This window comes from Glandiceps talaboti, chromosome 8 (assembly GCF_964340395.1).
Source record: "Glandiceps talaboti chromosome 8, keGlaTala1.1, whole genome shotgun sequence".
In the NCBI taxonomy this organism is placed as follows: domain Eukaryota; kingdom Metazoa; phylum Hemichordata; class Enteropneusta; family Spengelidae; genus Glandiceps; species Glandiceps talaboti.
In genome coordinates, this window is record NC_135556.1 from 6,507,708 (window position 1) to 6,522,550 (window position 14,843).

Genomic DNA, 14,843 nt, shown 5'->3' on the forward strand with positions numbered 1-14,843 from the left:
AGCTTTATGAACAAAAACTGATAGTTTGTACTGAACTACTTCATTATTACATGCCATAAGGAAAAACATTGGTTACCGTGATTGATTGATTGATTGATTGATTGATTGATTGATTGATTGATTGATTGATTGATTGATTGATTGATTGATTGATTGATTGATTGATTGATTGATTGATTGATTGATTGATTGATTGATTGATTGATTGATTGATTGGTTGGTTGGTTGGTTGGTTGGTTGGTTGGTTGGTTGGTTGGTTGGTTGGTTGGTTGGTTGGTTGGTTGGTTGGTTGGTTGGTTGGTTGGTTGGTTGGTTGGTTGATTGATTGACTGACTGATTGATTGATTGATTGATTAAATGATTGATTAAATGAATGAATGAATGAATGAATGAATGAATGAATGAATGAATGAATGAATGAATGAATGAATGAATGAATGAATGAATATCACCGTGGCATAGTCATGAGAGTAGCATTTTAGCGTTTTTCTCGTACAACTACAAGTTGTGAACAAAATCTTCCTGATACAACTGTGTGATATTGATATCTAAAGATGGGGTAAGACCAATCTGATTAAAATCCGATGTAGATGTCGGCTAATCGTTCATTGCTATTTTACCTTCGTTATTTTGCCTGAATTGACATTCGAGGTACATGTTTACGTTTTTATCCTGATCGCTCTCCTCTTTCCGACAACCCTAGACCACGCCCCTGTGAGACTCGGGTATCTTCGTCAATGTTCGGAAGCTGACCGGAAGGGCGGCTCAGTATTATTCAAAATGGCTGCTGAAGTAGAGCGAAATGCGGTAAGTGGAAAATTTCATGTTTTACTTACATGAATGATACTTATTTCGTATTATATTTGGCCGATTAGAAATTATTAACTTAGGCAATTTGTTCAGGTGGTTTTCTACCCTACGAACAGTATATAAGGTTTGAAAGAAAACGTTCAATTTTCAGACGACATTTTGCGAAGAACGATAATAACACAGGATTGGACAATGTGTATCAATCAGAAATTGACGTTTGATTACCATGGTCCATAAATGTTCAAGTCTACTGTATTTTGAAGGTATATGCAACTAAAGCTGATATCTACTATTTTATATATTTCGATCCACCATTGCATAACATATTCTTTGAAATTTCTGGCGACGTTTTAGTTGGTAGAGAGAGTCCGATTTTGGGGAAGAAATTTGTCTTCTGACTCTTCGTAAATACTGAGCAAGGAACAGAGATTGTGTTCAGCTACGTTAGAGACAGCGGGTACATGATCAGGATTGTAGAAATCCATGTGCATATTGCAATGTAAATTGATAAGTTTTATGTCGTATACATTTACTTTTGTTTCCGATTCAAAGAGTGTGCTCCTGTCTCGATTTGACAGGAAGCCATGATTTCCTGTCAAAGATTCAAGAAGATTGAGTATCTGACTAAAAAGGTTGTTTTTGTTCTACAAGATTTGGATTTAGCAACTAATAACGAGAAAGATACCACCATTGTTCAACAGATTCTGAATATACAATGCTGTTTATATTTTGACACTACCCTTTGTTATCATTTTGTTATATTAACATTAAATTAACCAGGTTGAATTCACCATATTTCTTATCACTAAGTCATCAGTTGTGATTTGAAAAAAAAGTACTTGTAATATAAATTATATGTCAACCATGTCATGCTAAAATGAATGTATGGGGTTATTTGGTATTTTCAGTCAAGTTTAAAGTTGTATATATTATGAAAACAAATGCAAAGGTACTGGGGACATCTGTGGAGTCATAACTATTGTGTTCTTTTGTCAAAGAGATATGTATTATTACATAACATGTATGGGGAGTTAGATGTAAATTAGCCCCACCTGTATTAGCAAACTTTCAGGAGAAGTCCGATGCCAATATGGGTCAGATCAAATGATATGTACCTTGGCATGAATATTGGTGATAGAAATGAAAAGTTCACACATCCAGTGTTGGCCTTGTGCCAGTTATTCCATGATATCCCATAAAACTGAAAAGGTGGTCATCAAACATTGTGATTTTGTTTAGCCAATAAAAGAATACCAATTATCGCATGATAAATTCTGCAGCATTCATTCAAGTATATGTTAGAGGAAGGTGTCAGCTCATTGCTGCAGTGTAACTTTAACTTGTTAGTGTGAAACGGTACCAATGTTACTCCAGTGAACAGCATTGGCAAGCCTGAAAGTCAAGTCTCTGGGCTATCTCAGTGTGGCAGCAAAATTAGTTGTACGTGTATAACCAAAGTAAAATCATACAAATTTCTTTCCTGTGTATGTTGACCGTTTTCGTTACAACTGTATTTTTTACAGTTGCCTTCCTTCTTTGTAACAAATCCTATCAAAGGGAGTTCCAGTATGTTATATGAAGAGAACAAAAGAGACAGATTTGCATAGTAATAAACTAATTTGTTCTGCTAATTAACCATGACTGTGAAAATTTGGTGAAGTGAACACTGGTATATTACACTATAGAGGTGTGCTTCACAGTTATACCAAGCTGCTCTCTGTGTGTGGTGTGTGCCCTCTGTCAGTAATTGGCATGCCACAAACTGTTAGGTCTCCTGCCTGACTCACCAAACTGCTGTTATCTTGTATTACATAAACAGTAAAACTATCCAGTATTTTAGTCAAGGATGGTTGGTAGTAGATAAAAACTAACTCAGTTCTCAAGGCATTTTACAAGGGTTCCATACCAAAATTATGGTAGAAGGTATGGAAATCTATCCAAGTTTTACAAAATATCCCACCTCTATTGCCAAGCTTCCCAACACTTACAGAAAACTTAGACTCATAGCACGAGTGAAAATGTTAATACAAAAAGAAGTTATTCCTATTTAGTAGACTATGAAGTATGATCTGACGAAAATTTGAATCCTATTAGTATTTAGTAGACTGTGTTCTGTTTCACAATGTCGGCAGTACTGGTGTATTTTAATTCTGTAGTTTTACTTTCTTTTACCTCCTACAGGGTCCTGATGTCAGACATCTGAAACTGCAGGGTCATGTCGGTTTTGACAGTCTTCCGGATCAGTTAGTGAATAAATCAGTTGCCCAGGGGTTCTGTTTTAACATACTATGTGTTGGTAAGTATGACGGACTTGTTTGGAATTGTTAATTCTGCGTGGCAACCAAAAGCAAGTTCAAGTTCTTGTTATCGTATAGACATAGTTATCATACTAAACTGACATGTTTTAGTAGTACTCATTAGACAGAATATTTGTAGTATGAATCAAGTTATCATAACAGCATTAACGCATGCAACTGATTCTACAAGTTTAGACAAGTGTATAGAAAGTGCACTGAAATATTGAGAGCTGTGCTAATTTGTGTCAGTAGAGTCTGATTAGTTAGTTTGTCAAAAAAAAATTAATCACAATTCATAAATCTAACTATACAAGCTCAGGAAATATATAGAAAGTGGTTTGAAAATGTTAATCTGTACTAATTTCATCATAAAACTACAAGCACAACAGTGCTTAATCTTCTTTCTCCCAACTTGTACTTAGTTGTGTATTTAACAAATACTCCCTAGGGAGAAAGATGACACCCCCCCCCCCCATACCCCCTATGAAGAAAGATGATGTATTACAGAAAATGTTTATATCTGCGACATGTCCCTTTAATGTTTGGAAACTGATAAACCTAATGTCTCTTTTTATCTACAGGTGAAACTGGTCTAGGGAAGTCCACCTTAATGGACACTTTATTTAACACTGAGTTTGAAAGTATTCCAGCTCCACATACCTTACCCAATGTAAAACTTAATGCCAAGACATATGGTAAGTTCCAAGGAAACTCTAAAATTGTGAACCTAACTGTATGTCTTTGGACGGTATGCTAATACTTATTTGTGAATTTAATCCGATGACAAGTAGGCTCTATTTTCAGAAAATATCTTACTGTACTTTTGGAAATCACATGTTTATGAAAAAAATCAAGTGACAAATTCCTCTGAGGCTAGTTACATATTTCAGTTTTATTCAAGTTATTGTGTACATATTATTAATTAAAACATCCATGGTAGATGTATTCACAGTTAGTCACCTCACAATGACACAAGAATTTCATTGCTAACCGTCAGTCCTTATTACTGTGCAATTCAAATGACCAGTGTGAAAGGAGTAGAGGTATCTGTGATTTTCAAGATAAACTCAATTGATAAGACCCTGTATATAAACAATTACACTCTTTGGAAAGTTCAATTCAAACAATCAATACCAAGTGTGGTATCTGATAACAGGAGGTCGTAAAATAGATGTCTTGTGTTCAGTCTCAGTATAGGGTTCAATCCATTGTATTGCAAGATTGCCTATAAAAATAGTGTTTCTAGTAAGGTCAACTTAACTCAGTCTAGATTACAGCATTGTTGTATTTTACGACCTGTTATCTAGTAGACATATTAATGGTGTTGTATATCTCTTTTTGGAATGGTATAAATTCTATATGAACATCCCAGTCAGTTCCTATTAATAATAATGTAGTAGACTTGTTGATTTAATTCTATATTTCTGTTTGCAATGGTATATATGGTACATGTTTCTCTCTCTGTTTTATACAGCACTTCAAGAAAGTAACGTTAGACTCAAACTAACTGTAGTGGATTCAGTAGGCTTTGGTGACCAAATAAACAAAGAAGACAGGTAGGAAAGCATTGACTAAATTGTAACCTCTTTCCTGTTAGACTTCACCCTGGAACAAAGATTTAATAGAAGATTGAATTTATACTGTACAAGCAGTGATGTGGTACACTCGGGGTATTTGCACTTAAGCTTGTGGTGTTTTGTGTTCCATTTTCACTCACTGTGCTCACGGAAAGTATGACCACAGAGAACACTGCATGCACCCAGACAAATAACCAGAATGTGCCATACGTCATGGGTTCTGTCATGTTAACTCCTAACAAAATTATGTATAATTTTAGTTTCTATTAAACTTGAGAATTGAAGAAAAGCAACTGGATTTTATTTCTTTCTACACTGCCTTGAAATTTGAAATAGATAAGTGAAAATTTTCAAAACTTCAGACATGTACATCCAGTTGTTTGATCGCAAATACTGTAAAACCTTGATATCTATGTGTCATCATTGCCTTCTCTATCATCTCTTTATTTATATTTAGTAACTATCTGTTTGGTTTACAGCTACAAATCTATAGTAGACCATATAGACAAACAGTTTGAGAGCTACCTACAAGAAGAGTTGAAGATCAGAAGAGCCCTTCATATATTTCATGACACCCGTATTCATGCATGCCTGTATTTCATTGCCCCCACTGGCCATACCCTCAAATCATTGGACTTGGTGACCATGAAGAAACTGGATAGCAAAGTCAATATTATTCCAGTCATTGCCAAAGCAGATACAGTCTCTAAAGGGGAATTGCACAAGTTTAAAATCAAGGTAAGAAGTAAATGAGTTGAGGGATACACAAAAATATTGGTTATTGAATGATGGTAGAGAAAGGTTTTTGGTAGAATCGTAAATATATCTCACCCGCAAAATGTCTAATTTGTCATTCCGCCGGAAAATATTCGTGATCTAAGGGTTTGTCACTACTCGTCTAGCAACTTGTAGTGATAAGGCCCCCTTAGGTCACTGATATTTTTCTTGGCTGAATGAAGGAAAATATTGGGGAGTAATATATAACCGTATTGATCAATTTTATGTATTTTCACATCACAGATAATGAGTGAGTTGGTTAGTAATGGTGTACAGATTTATCAGTTCCCTACTGATGATGAAACTGTAGCTGAACTAAACTCCACAATGAATGTAAGTATGTTATCAATTGTCACTCCTGATATTTGTCAGTGTTTTCCCGATTTTAGAACTTGTAACAGCGAAAAGAAAACATATCAAAATTATCAATCGTGGTCTTAAATGTGTACCTTTGCTATATATATCTTGCATAACTGAAAAAAGAAAAATGGACAAACATGGACTTGCAAACACTGTAGAAATCCAGGTGTAAAAACCCTGCGAATTTGAATAAGTTTTCCCTTCTAAATAGCACTACGTGTACACTGTATTAGCATATAAATCAAAATGTATACATCCTTTGGTTGCCCTGTAGCGTAGTCATACTGTGCAATTTATTAAAATCTTTCAGAACACAAATCTATTTCAGCTCATGCTGTAGAAAATATCCTTTGTTTAGGATATATATTCATGAGCCTAGAATCAAAAGTATGAAGTCTATCTCAAGAGGCTAAGCATGAAACGCATTACATGTATTGAAATAGGATGAAAATTATACTGTATAGTCATAGGCATTGAGAGGCAGTATTTGAGCTGCATTTCCTGTTTGCACAGGAAGTAGAATTTCCTGGTTGTAGTGGCATAAAACACCCTCACATATAATGATGTCATAGCCCAAATATTCAATGTAGTAAACATTGACTTCGAGTAGAAATAGCCTCCCATGTGATGTCATAACCCCCAAATATTCAAATACCAGTAGCAATATTGATTTAGACTAGTAGTGACCCTAGAAGACCAGGAATTACCTCATAAGTGATGATGTCACCCCAATAATATTTAAAGTAGTAAAACAAACTTGGCATGACCTCATAGGTGATGATGTCATCATTGTAATATTCAAAGTAGTAGAACAGACCAGGAATTACCTCATAGGTGATGTCAGCACTGTAATATTCAAAGTAGTAAAACAGACCAGGAATTACCTCGTAGGAGATGATGTCATTGCTGTAATATTCAAAGTAGTAGAGCAGACCAGGAATTACCTCATACATGATGATGTCATCATTGTAATATTCAAAGTAGTAGAACAAACCAAACATTACCACACATATCATCATGATATGACTAAGGATGATACCAGCACTATTGTCTGTATATTTTGAGGTGTCATAGTCTGGTATTTAAATTTACTAATACTATTGTGAATTGCATACCTGGGATGACTCATGTATTTCTAAAAACACCATACATGAATGTGTGAGGCAAAATTATTAGATTCAGTGAGCTGTGATTTCAGTTATGTGTAATGTACTAGATATTGTACATCTGAAAGAACTTGTCTCTCTACTCAAAGAATGAAGTGTTGTTGGGTACTCTCGTAGATGAACTGTTATCTCAATAAAAAAAAATTGAAGGCAAAATTAGTAGTTTAGGCCATACAAATTTGAAGACACTAGTGAAGCAAATCTTTGCATAATTCATGATGTGTAATATTTCATACCGCATCATTCATATGACAAATTTAAAAAAGTATTTTTTCTGAGATTGATTTGCAAGAGTTCGCAGAGACTGGTAACACCATCTTTGCTTATCAACACTCATGCAGAGACTAGGAATTGACAATCTTGTCACCATTAGTGTATGAAATAAAGTGGATAGAAATATGATTGTTATCAAGAGGGTAGTGAGATGTCACAGGAGTACTTGACACTCTAATTACTTCATTTGGAGCGAATACTGATTTAACCATTCTGAGACCTCGTGTAAGCCAAGTTGAATACGTTTGAACACAAAACATGGAATTTATACCGTGGTCTTTCAACCTCACAACAACACACGCCTATGCTATTAGTCTGTGGTGCCTGAAATCAGAGTCAAAACATTGAAAATTACCATTATTTTTGTGATTTGTGATGAATTATGTGTGCAGAAGTATATTTATATTATTCCTAATATTTCCTAAATTCAGCCAAAAGATATTCATGACTTTGTTTTGGCTCACTCATCTTTGACTCTTGGCGAGAAAGCCCATTTATATGTCACTCATCCTTTCCTTCACTGAATGAAAAAAGATATTGGAGAATATTATCATTCTAATCTAGTAACTCAGTATGATTATCTCTAATCTGTATCACCATCCGTTATGTTTGTAATCTACAGGGACATCTACCATTTGCTGTTGTTGGCAGTAATGAAGAGGTCAAAGTGGGCAATAAAAGTGTAAGAGCAAGGCAATATCCATGGGGTGTTGTACAAGGTAAATTTCATGAGGTTATGGAAATTTTACCATGTGTTGCTATTTCTTTTTTAAAAAACTGTTGAGTTCTTTTCAGAATTATTTGTTGCCAAGAAGTTCCCATTTGCTTGCTGCCACCTCTATCCCATCTCCAACCAGCTTCAAAACAATGAAAATTCAGTTTATAGAGAGCGTGTTTTCTGAGTTCATCAAAACTACCAGAGTATGCTAAGCATCTCTGAAGACGTCCTCCAAACTTTCTCTTATATATTGCACTCATGATATAACAATTTTCACAATGAATTAATAATCTCATGTTGACATTTGTCTCCTTTTTTATAGTTGAGAATGAAAGTCACTGCGACTTTGTAAAGCTACGTGAAATGCTGATCAGAACTAACATGGAAGACTTGATAGAACAGACACATGCACGCCACTATGAACTGTACAGACGATGTCGACTAGAAGAAATGGGGTTTATGGATAGTGACCCAGAAGGAAAACCAACAAGGTAAAAACTGTCCTCCTCTCACAGTTTTATCAATTTGAAGTGTGTTAGTCAAAGCAAACTATCAAACACACATGGTGATAACAGAACTCCATGACATTTGAGTTCCATAGTGGGAACTCGGTAGATTTGCAACCATCCTTGGGGTGCTTACTGCTGCACTTTTGCATCACTTTTGAAAGTACAGAGAAACTGAGAACACCACAAGCACTAGTGCAAATACTCGCAAGTGTGCCAAACTGGTGATTGCACATCATGGGGTTCTGTTATACTGCTGTAAGTGAAACTTTCTGAAGGACTTTCAACTATGTATATGTCAGAATAGTAACATACAGTAAATGATTTGTTGATTTCAGCTTACAAGAAACGTATGAAGCCAAGCGTCAAGCTCACGTGCAGCAACTACAACAGAAGGAGGATGAAATGAGACAATCATTTGTTGTACGAGTCAAAGAAAAGGAAGCAGAATTGAAACAATCAGAGAAAGAGGTAAAGTGATGTGGCTGCCAGGTTGTACAGCAGTACGATGATATTTCTAGGAGATTTTAAAGATTTGGCAAGCCATGGAACCATGTCCATCAAAATCTTTTCATGTCTTTTTTAACTGAATGAGATCATGCAGTCAAAGCTCGCACTTTGCCCAACTATATTACCTCAATAATCTGATAATCTATGAATCTTACTCAGCCACTCATTGATTTTACATTTTCTTGTTAATGACTTGGTGAGTTATAACGTCCCTCGTGTTTTGAAGGCACTTGATTTAATCCTAGGTTCTGGCATTAGCGCTATCTTATCATCGGAGCCACTCTTTCATTGAAGACCAACTTATTCTATAGCTCTGCCAGACAAATTATCCTCACCCAAATTTAAATTCTTATCCAACACTTGATGGGTATTAATCCCACTTGAATACACAGTTTTGCTACATGTGTGATTAAGAGAATGCCACCATACTCAGGATTCCCCTGTACCTGCAACTTGCAAGAACATTTTACTTCAGGCTCGAGGGTCAAATTTCAAAATTTTCTGATGGGTATCTTCAGTCATTCCTCTGTAGAGCAGAAGTCATGGTATTCACAAAGGAATTGAAATTGAGTGTTACTTTTCTTGAAAATTCTATTTCAGATACGGCAAAATAAAAAAAAAAATGTGTGTTTCCGATAACTCAACTGACCCTAGATTAAGCAGTCGACCTTATAAAACATTTTCTTTTAAAACATTTAAAACAAAAAGATGAGAAATTCTTTGTCTTCTTGACCGTCATGCACGATTGTTTTCTTTCCCCGGTGATGTCTGTACATATTTCATCAAACTATCACAGAAGGGGTATTCTGAGTCTGACCGACATTTCTTTTGTTTTGTCTCGAAGCGATATTTTTAATTAAACAAAGTTAAAAAGATAAAATAAAATAAAATCCTGACCTACCTACCCTATTTTCTGAGGCTATGTTACCAGAAATGTCACCTAATGAGAATTTTGTCTCTTTTTCATTACTAGCTGCATGAAAAGTTTGATGCTCTCAAGAAACATCACACCGAGGACAAGAAGAAAGTGGACGAGAAGAGGAGGATGCTAGAGGAAGAAATTAACCTGTTCAACAAAAAGAAACAAGCTGCCCAGCAAGCCCAAGTGGCAGCCGAGCAAGCCGCTGCACAAGCTTCCCAAACCATCAAGGGCAAGAAAAAGTAATTGAATGAGTTACTCTACATACAATCCGTGTAAGCAATGTATGCTACCAATGCTCACTGCAATCTCCCTGTTTTAGTAGTCACTGAGCGGGATGGTTTGGTTCTAGCAGTAACTGGTCTGGTATCCCCTACTTCCAAACTCTAATCTGCTAGCCTACTACAGAAAGCAATGGATGCATGAATTGTACCATTTATTCTGGAGGGGTGGATAGATTTTAAGATTTGACGGTTGTACTCATCGCGCATGATGCTTTGAAAGTATTCTATTTTTTTTTCATGAGGAATGTTGTAGGGTTGCTTGTCAGTTACTGTAGGGAGTTAGAACCTTTCCGTTTTGTAACGTCTGTATTAAAAGCAAACAGCTGTATGTTTATTTTGCTACATGCATTTTTCTTTCATTTTTTTCTTTTTTGACTTGCTGGTGACAGTCACTTACATAAAGAGCACAGTGCTAGTCAATTTGTGTTTTTTTTTGTTAAGTTATGCATGCAAATCATGATGAAATCCCAGCTACACTTTCACCACTATCATTTGCTAAGTTTAGTATCAATTTTTTGTGTTCCTTTTGTCAGTTAAAAAGATAAATGCAGTTGTCATTTTCTTCCATAATACCTGTTACAGTGTATCAGTGTTGTTACACTTTGTCTTGTAAGCACGTGTCAACCCTAAAATATTTGGCCAGGGAACGTTTTCGTTTTGGTTCAAGTAAACTTGTATGTGTGCATTTTACTTTCTATGTCCTTTTTTCGGAAAAATTTACGTAGATAAGACTATGCCTATCAGTGTAAACAGTTTAAGAAGACTTTAAATCGTTCTGATGTTCATGTTTCTGTGTATTAATTAATATGATGATCGGACGAACTCGGAGGTCAACTACGACCTCGCTGTTTTAAACGCCAGTGTAAATAGTTTCAGGAAGTGCATAGGTGGTGCTTACACATTCATGTTTCTATATGTATCTGTGTGATGACTTGAGGCAAACTAAGGTCTCGCTAACATTCCCTATTTCTATATGTGTCCAGTTGCGATTACCGTCATTTTTTGTGGTGAAAAGGAGAGTCAGGAAGCCTCAGCTAGCTGCATTCTTTTGCCAATCCTGTCTGAACTACTGGCTGTAAAGTTTATAGAAAAGGACACTTCGTATGTCAACAAGTTGCAAAGTCAGAAAAAAAGACACTGAGATACACAACTTGCTAGTCAGATAATGAACAGGGTGATCAAACAACCCATCAGTCCAGCCCCATTGCAATTATTATCCTGTGTATGGAGTAACCATTAACCTAGTGTCTGACAAGTATTTTCTTGTTATTTTGTGTATGTTATTCTCAGTGGGTTATGCTTTGGATGTGCGCTGTACGGTATCTGGAACGGCACGTGACTTAACACAATAACTTGGAAGAGTTGCTGCTCGTTTCCATCACTCCACAACCAAACCATGCTTTCGACCAGCACTCTTAAAAAATGGACTAACATTACTTAGTATATTTACCCACTTTACAGTTAAGATAAAGACACTCTACCTCTCTGTCTCTCTCGGATTAAAACACCCTTTCTTAAACTCCAAATAACACTCTAATGTCATTTGTAACGTAAGTAACACCTTATCAACACACTTCAATTAACAGTTGTAAGTCAACCTTACCAAACTACTTACCAACAGTGTTGTATACTGTATACTAACTAACTAACATTGACATTAGTGTACTGAAAAATAAGACTTATTCAAATTACTCTCGCACAATTGTGGTAATAACAATGAGCAACACACCACTCTCTTTTTTTGCTATCACACTTGCTACACGTACACCAGTGGTTTCTACTCCAACATTGTCATGGTATTGTAGTAAATATATAGAGAGAGCCACAGAATACAGTAATATACACTTACTTACAAGACAACTAAGTTTGTCAATTTTCACCCTCAATCAAGAATACATTGTATCTGGTATTTTGAGTGGAAGAACATGATAAGTAACAGCATACGGATTTTGAACTTCAGAAATGTATAAAGGAAAAAAAATATTTTTTAAACAAAATTGTCAATTTATTGCAAAACTGAAATTAATTTCATGTGAAATAAGTGTATCAGTTACAGTGTAGCATTTGGTATTATGTCATGCAATTGTGTTATTTTTTCATGATTAATTATTATTATTATTATATTATTGGTATTATTTTTAATTATTTTTAATTTGGGAGAAGGCAGCGAGATGCTCAGCTACAAACTACTTAAACACAACACATTACATTTGAAGACGTTTAGAGATAGCGTAAAACAACCTACGTACCCCGCAAGTGGACGAACCCGCACCGAAAACAATCGGCAGATACTATAATTGTGATGAAATAGGGGACGTAAGGTTGAACAGCGGGGTTAGTAGTATGAGGTTATGTTGAACCTTGAAACTATGCAAAGTAATTAGCATGTAGTAGTGATTTGATGCTTAACAGGTATACTTTGACAAAATATCATGATTTCTGTTATCACCAGTATTAAAACATTACGCTGCCATTTAAGTTACTTACACCTTTTTTTTCAGAACTCATTTTTACGTATTATCATTCCAAAACGTATTTCATCTCCATTTGCATTCAACTTTTAATTTTTGTCTGAACTAACTAAATTTCTTCAGTGTGTTCAACTCATGACTGATTTCCATACCACCATGTCTCTTCATGCTGTAAGTTCATTCATTCCAGGCTGAGTTCAAATTGCAAAGCTAAGTTGACATTATATATCATGTTAAAATAACAAGGCTAGCTGTAATTTGTAAATGATTAACCATGTTAATTAACTAAAATTATTCATCTCTTGCTTGCCACATTCAGTTGATGATTCTGACTATTTCCCAAAACTAGTCTTACTAACTGCATGTTGCTAACGCCGTATTCAAATTAATTTCAATGTTTCCATGGCAATGAGATAATGATGAAAGTGGACTAACACCCATGTGAATATGGGTTCGGTGCTTATGGTGGTAAGCCAATAGGTTCTGAGCTCGGAGCGATGTTATAAACAGATATCTGTCTACATTTGTACTGCATGCATGTGTTATACATACCTTGCAAAGTAATTCAAAGATGAATACATTGGTTTGATAACTATCCGCGATAAAATAAAATTGGAGACAAAAAATGTAAATTTGTAAGAAGTGGTCAGAATCATCGCCTGAAGTGAAATTTGTGATACAAAAGTGCTGTTTTAATTTGTGGTGTACGTTGTTTTAGGTACCATTGGCTGTAAATGACAATTGGTAGCAAGCAAGGCAAGGAGCAACCTATACAACCCTAGGTCTTAGTAAGTGTACACGTACATTAAGTCAGTACTAGCTAGTACTGTGGTTAAACAGATTGGGATGGCTGGTACAGCAATATCAATTTTATGAGACGTCCCACAATGCAAAGAGAAAGTATTCTGATGTCATGTTATTCTGTGATCATAAATTAAAACCAGTGTTATTGTATTATTTTTTAAAAATCAGTATGAATATTTCATTGCATTATTGTTATTACGGTATTTTATTACAACATTTTTGGCCAGTCTTGTCTACATACTTGAATCATCGATGCTGTTAAAAAAAGGAACTTTCATTTTGTGACAAGTTCTGATATTTGAATACTATCGAATTGAGAGACAGACTGCCTGATTTTTGTCAATCCGATCTCGTTTGTGGCCGCCATCTTGTATTGATGTATTTGGCTGTGTGAATATTTGAAAGCTGAATAATTCAGAGCCTTTCAGTTTAAGTTCATCAGAAATGAAGGAAAATCAAGATCAGATATATGAATAAATGGAAAACTTAAAAGATTATTATTGTACCTGAAAAACTTACTATATATATATATATAAACACCCATCCTGGTATCAAATTAGAGTGGAAAATTAATTTTGAATTTAGGTTTTTGAACCCTCAGCCATCAAATCAGTAATGATAACTCTGTTTCTTGCCAACATTTCCCAAATCAGATCGTTGTCAAATTTATGCGCATTAGAAAACAATGACTATTTTAAAACCAGGATGTAGACATGAAAATCCCACCTGTTTTTCTCAAGCTCATTTCGCGTGTCTCTTCCAAGACACTCATAACAGCCTACTGTAGGACACCCACCCCCCTGTACCCCTGACAATGCTGACAAGATGTTAGCGACAAATTTGGGATTCGCTGCTAAGAAATGTTTTGACTCTGTGAGTAGAAATTTTCATTACTAACTATGAACCCAGAGTCCATGAACATTCATTCTCGCAATCATTATTTTGTAACAAACTTTAGCATCTTCTCCAAACTTCATTGACTGTGTGAGGGAAAAAAAAGGCAACCGCAACCAGCCACAAGAAACATCCATGAAATACCCAGAATTGACATTGGTTAATATTTATAATATGGTGCTTTATGTTATGCATTAGTATATGTATCTAGTATTTATTTACTTTTTAAGTTAGTATATATCAGTTATTTGTAAAATATTTTTGTCCGTAGATAACCAAGAAATAACCATTTTGTACCTAGCTAGTTTTTCACTTCTGTTAACTCTGCATAACTCAAGTCTTCTGTATTTTGCATTTTTTCTACATCCATATGTAAATTACGATGCAGACATTTTATTGACATTTAACCTGCATATTCAATGTTCTATAGATTATGTGTGCTATATTTAGTATGTAAACCAATATTCATAAATAAAT

General features: G+C 35.2%; 1 protein-coding gene across 1 annotated transcript; it reads left to right on the forward strand.

The window, feature by feature from the left end:
* Nucleotides 1-770: 770 nt before the first annotated feature.
* LOC144438988 (septin-11-like) lies at nt 771-14,843 on the forward strand. The gene is made up of 10 exons (XM_078128222.1): nt 771-807; nt 2,992-3,106; nt 3,689-3,802; nt 4,582-4,663; nt 5,164-5,422; nt 5,705-5,794; nt 7,883-7,979; nt 8,301-8,469; nt 8,823-8,955; nt 9,968-14,843. Exons 1-10 carry the CDS (start codon nt 781-783, stop codon nt 10,157-10,159), a joined length of 1,278 nt encoding a protein of 425 aa, XP_077984348.1. The 5' UTR covers nt 771-780; the 3' UTR covers nt 10,160-14,843.

Excerpts from the sequence above, each read along its gene's own strand:
- LOC144438988 (XM_078128222.1), top strand. The coding sequence starts at position 781 with ATGGCTGCTGAAGTAGAGCGAAATGCG. Across the intron at positions 808-2,991 it reads CTGAAGTAGAGCGAAATGCG|GGTCCTGATGTCAGACATCT; the intron begins GTAAGTGGAAAA and ends TACCTCCTACAG. Across the intron at positions 3,803-4,581 it reads ACTTAATGCCAAGACATATG|CACTTCAAGAAAGTAACGTT; the intron begins GTAAGTTCCAAG and ends TGTTTTATACAG.